At 32.9% G+C, this 5000-nt stretch overlaps 1 protein-coding gene across 5 annotated transcripts in view; it reads right to left on the minus strand.

Annotated features, from left to right (window-relative positions):
- Positions 1–5000, minus strand: part of CenB1A (Centaurin beta 1A) — a 35043-nt gene that overhangs the window by 28448 nt on the left and 1595 nt on the right. For all 5 annotated transcript variants that reach the window (XM_043026160.2, XM_043026158.2, XM_043026159.2 and 2 more), the window contains exons 2-4: positions 588–657; positions 232–289; positions 1–4 (exon numbers count right to left, since the gene is read on the minus strand). The exon at positions 1–4 is cut by the window's left edge and continues 55 nt beyond it. In XM_043026160.2, coding sequence (XP_042882094.2) covers positions 1–4; positions 232–289; positions 588–640 — 115 coding nt within the window. In that variant the 5' untranslated portion in view covers positions 641–657. The remainder of the gene's footprint in view (positions 5–231; positions 290–587; positions 658–5000) is intronic.

Raw genomic sequence — 5000 nt, forward strand, 5'->3', positions numbered from 1 at the left:
CCACCTGTCAGTCATGATTAGGAGTTAACAGTTCCCTACATGAAGTCTTGCTCATAACTATGTAAACTACATACCTACTATGTAAATGGTTAAATGAATATCCCTTTTTTTTATCTAGTTACATCATCATCTATGATTTGTGTATACAGTCAAATAAAATTAAGCATATAGATGAACTACATATAATTATAACATATAATCATAAACAAGAAATTAGTAGATTTAACCTACCTTCTCCAGCTTCACTTCAAGGCTGTCCAGGTCTTTCTCATTCTCATCCAGAACTTGCCTGTAAATATGACAACTTTTACATATAAACATTTTCCCTCTTTTGGCCCTTTCATATCGGACTCTTTAAGCAAAGTTCTGTTCCCTATGATTCCTTAGTAGCAGGCACTTTGATAAGTCCATCCTATGAACCCTGCACCACACCTGTTTTGTACCTCTATCTGGATTTATCAAACTCACAAAATGCACTAAAAATGTAACTGAATTACTAAAAATCTATCTGTCACTCTACTCTGGGATGTCACCTAATAAATGATGCTAGATATCTGTGTGTGCAAACATTTGCATCCTAAATTTACCTGAATCGTGGAGAATCCCGTTGGCATTCTATAGTATCTATGATTGCCTTCATCTTGAATTAAACAGCACCTGCGAACAAAAAAGTAATGTGTCATTGTACTTCTAATCACACCATAACATATGAAGAGAATATGAAAGAAAGCGACAGGAAGAGAGAAAGGGATTTTATTTTTTTTATGATACCCTGTTAAGTCTGAGATGAACATATGAATGCAATTCAATAATCTGGAGAATTATAAAATTCTTAAATTTAACCCACTGCGTACGGGTGTCATGACATACATGACGTAGGAGCTTTGGCCTGACGACGGGCGTCATGACGTACATGGCTTTCGGGGATTTTGGAATACTATGCTATTTTATTGTGCTATGAAAAAGGAATGAGTGATGATGGCTACTGCAGTCATAATTACTATAATTACCGTAATACCATGCTAGCTTAACGTCCAAAACCTAGATGGCACCACTTTTTCCTTGAATGGCACCCCCACGCTAGCAAGCGATGGACCGCCGATGAAGGATGTGCAGTCAATCCATACCCAGTGTCTAAAATGTACTCCTGTGCCAATATGGATGCCTTTTTCCTTACCTCTTCTATTTATCTTTATTGTAGGGGGTTATATGTTTCGTATTCGTTCATGACAGCACAAAAATACGAAAAAAAATATAGTTGCCTTTTGTTCTCTCATAAAACAGCAATACTTCAGAGTATAAAGAAAATAATGAGCTAATATGGATAATATACTACAATTTTAGTCTACTGCAGCACTGGTAGAGCCTGTCATATGGCATATATAAGTCTCTAAACTCAATAAAACACACAAAAAAACAAAACACAAAAAACGCTCTAGTTTCAATGAATGACTGAAAGAGAGTGGATGTTCAAATTAATGCTTCAAGCAGTCTCTCTTTAAAATAAAACTTATCCGGAGGCTGGGCAAGCATATTTATCCCCGTCTGCAATGGGTTAACCCTCTCTGGACGGGTGGTGCCAGTGCCGGGCGGCACAGTATTGTGCCAGCCATTCAATTGATTTAGGCCTAATAATTCGAACGCCCCGGCATTTGGACATTCAAGGCTAGAATTCCCCCGTCGGGGATGGGTTAATATCCCAAATCTAAGCCAATCCTATTTCTAAATTTGCTATTGACACTCACTTCTCATGTTTTACTTCTCATAAAACAACCATGTAATTTATAGTGATAATAAAGGTATGCATGGAATGCATTCATTATGTTGCTCAACATTCACTAATAACAATATCATCTCTGATATTGATAGAGTGTTTACTGCATGACTTGTGACAGGAAAATAATGGTTCACAGAAAATGGGGAAAAGAAGAAAAAGGGAAAAAAAGGAAGAAAAAGAAGGGAAAAAAGAAAAAAAGAAAAAAAAGGAAAAGAAAAGAAGAAAAGAAAAGAAAAAAAAAAGAAGTAAAAAGAAAGAAAGAAACAATAGAAAAAATCAAATCTTTCAAGTTATATGGATTAATCAAAGAGGATAGCTGATGATGTATCAATTATCTATATAATGTTCCAATAATTTCCTTTAAAATGAGTAAGATCTATATCTATTTACACTGACACTTTCACCAGCCTGACACACATTCCCCCACTAAACATAAAGTCTGGATGGTGTTGTCCAGCAGTGAGTGGTTCAGTGCAAATGTTTGAAGTTTAATTGTTATCTATGGATGATTTTATACTATATAATTTACTTTAGCATCTAGCAAAATGTGAACACAATGGTGTAGGCACAATCTATGAAATGATCAATATACTTTTTAATACTCAATCAAAATAATATAACAGATATATCATTAGCACTTTATCTAATTATCTGTAAATTTGCTTTTCTTTCAACATCAGGGTAATCTCATATTTGTCAGCAAACCTTTCTATGAATACATAATTTTCAGAATGGTTGTCACTGGGGAAAAGATGTATAACTTTTATAAGACTATTTGATGCAAATTTTCCCTCCTGATTTTCTATCAGCTTAAATGATGTACTCATAAATGGAACAAATTGTGTAGTATTTTGAGGTACTTCATATCTTGGTTTGAAATGAATACTTCATTTTTTAAAATAAAGTTAACCCCTTTCTACAATACTGTAGCCAAATAAACTGTTAGGGCTAGATTTGCCACATCTACACTTATTACCACATTTCCAATACTGATATGTGGTTACCTGACTCTGCAAGGGGTTCTAGAAATCTAAAAAGGTCCAGGGTAACACTGAAGCAGGGAAAACTTTTGTCTTTAATAATGTGGTTGCTAATGTGGAAAATATGTAATAAAACCTTTAAAAAATAATACTTTTCTTAAAAACAAATATTCTTCAAAAAATGGAAACAGTAGAACCCTAGCATACTAGTATGATTTACATAAGTCATAAAACAGTACCAAACATTTTGCTGACTATCAGTGGATGGCATTGACTTTATCTTGTTGCACAGTTATCTTGGATGTTTGTTGTTCCTCTACTAAAGCTAAAATGTGGCTGAACCACAGCACTTACTGAAGACTTGGGCAATCAGGCCACCACTGAATTACTACTAATTATTTGAATATTGCAGCATATAAGATGTAATTGCACATAATTCCAAACTTGTATGAAATTGTTCAAGAAAAATTTGCATATCCAAGAGAAATATGTTTGAACAATATATCTCACTGATATGATATCATGAGCTATAAAGATAATTGTTATCAATATATAACTTGGACTGCATAATCTGATTCTCCATTGGTTAAGGAGTATGAATATTAATAAATCAATCAAGATGTAAATTAATAAGAAATTATAGAAACACATCATAGAGAGGGACCACACTACATTTCTGAAGAAAAGGAAAGAAAGAATAAAAAACAAAAAGAAAAAAAGAAAACCATTTTAAATATCTATACATATTTGTATATACACACACTATAATTGCCATACTAAAAAAGGGTACTTTTATTAGAGAATGAATATTCATGAATTAACTTCTTTCCAATATGCATGTATCACTAATGAGAGGCAGAATGCTGATGGCACAAGGCTTCCAGCTAAAGGGTGGAGTGGTTTGTGGGGAGCTGTGGTTCACTGAACACAAAGTATGCAGTTTGTGTTATTCATAATACTATAACATTGTAATGCAGTAAAATGCTTATAAAGCAACAAGATGTCAAACTTATGGGCGAATTATGTATTAAGATGTTAAATAATATGCTTGGCTTATAGCTGTCATTGACAAAGTTGGGAATATTTCAGTATATCACCTTTCCCCCAGCAAATATAGACCACATAAGAAATTGGTCCATTGTTTGTGTTATTTACAATGACAACCATGCTACCTGTATCACTGTATTTGAAACACTAGGTGCCATTAGCACTGAGTAAATGGTAAAACAATAGCAGCATGTGTCTTACTGACCAGCAAGAAGGTTTATATAAATATGCTTTTAACATCATTGCAAGTTAATCCTAATATTAGTTTATTACTATAACCTCTAACAATTTTTTTTAAAGACTAAGCTCATATGGGCCTTCTATTATAAACTAATATCAAACCTTCCTCTATAATAATATTTACAACTTGTTGCTTGGTGGTACAGTGAATACTGGACCCTTAACTAATGAGTATGAGTATGAGGTGATTACTAGTAGTTTTACCTAATGATTGATAGGTAAATAAAGTCACATTAATAATGACTACGCTTCTTCAGAAAAATACTGTATTATCCCTTCCTGTTTCCATAAATTTTTCTTTTCATCCTAAAGTAACAATTATCCTTCCTGTCGTCCCATAGATAAAGGTATAAATGAGACTGAATAAGTTCACAAAGCAAGAGATGTAACTTAAGCATTTTGATTATCATGTTGTCAGAATTACATGTAATTGCATGCAATTCTGATGATGAGATAATCAAAACATGATAATTACATCTCTTGCATTGTAAAGTTATTTATATTTTTATCTAAAGATAAAACAATGTAGAGTTTATAAAAAAAAACATATATGTATATATTTACAAATAAATAAATAAATGTATATATATCAAATGCGTAAACTGCAAGTAAGGCTATAATTGCTTATTAAAATTGCACTTAGCATACAGTATGTCTTGGTTAATTGGTAAAGTTCTCTAAATAATGCTGCATTACTAAATACTACGAAAGTAGTATATATGGATTCCTCACATGTTCTACTACTCACATATAGTGGAAATTACCTGCGATTCCTTCCTTATACACCACAATTTAGGCCTAAATAGTAGGGAAGGGCATGGAGTAGATCAGGTTTTTCGACCTTCATCCTGTATTGGTAAACAATGACTGATCTCTTTTTGTTTTACCTGATGTAGACTTATTTGAAAAGAGCCATCTATCAGAAAAAACTGTTTCAGGATATTTAATTCATCTAT

The sequence above is a fragment of the Penaeus japonicus genome, unplaced genomic scaffold (assembly GCF_977035675.1).
Source record: "Penaeus japonicus unplaced genomic scaffold, GWHDUDI00000001_assembly GWHDUDI00000017, whole genome shotgun sequence".
NCBI classification, from domain to species: Eukaryota; Metazoa; Arthropoda; class Malacostraca; order Decapoda; family Penaeidae; genus Penaeus; species Penaeus japonicus.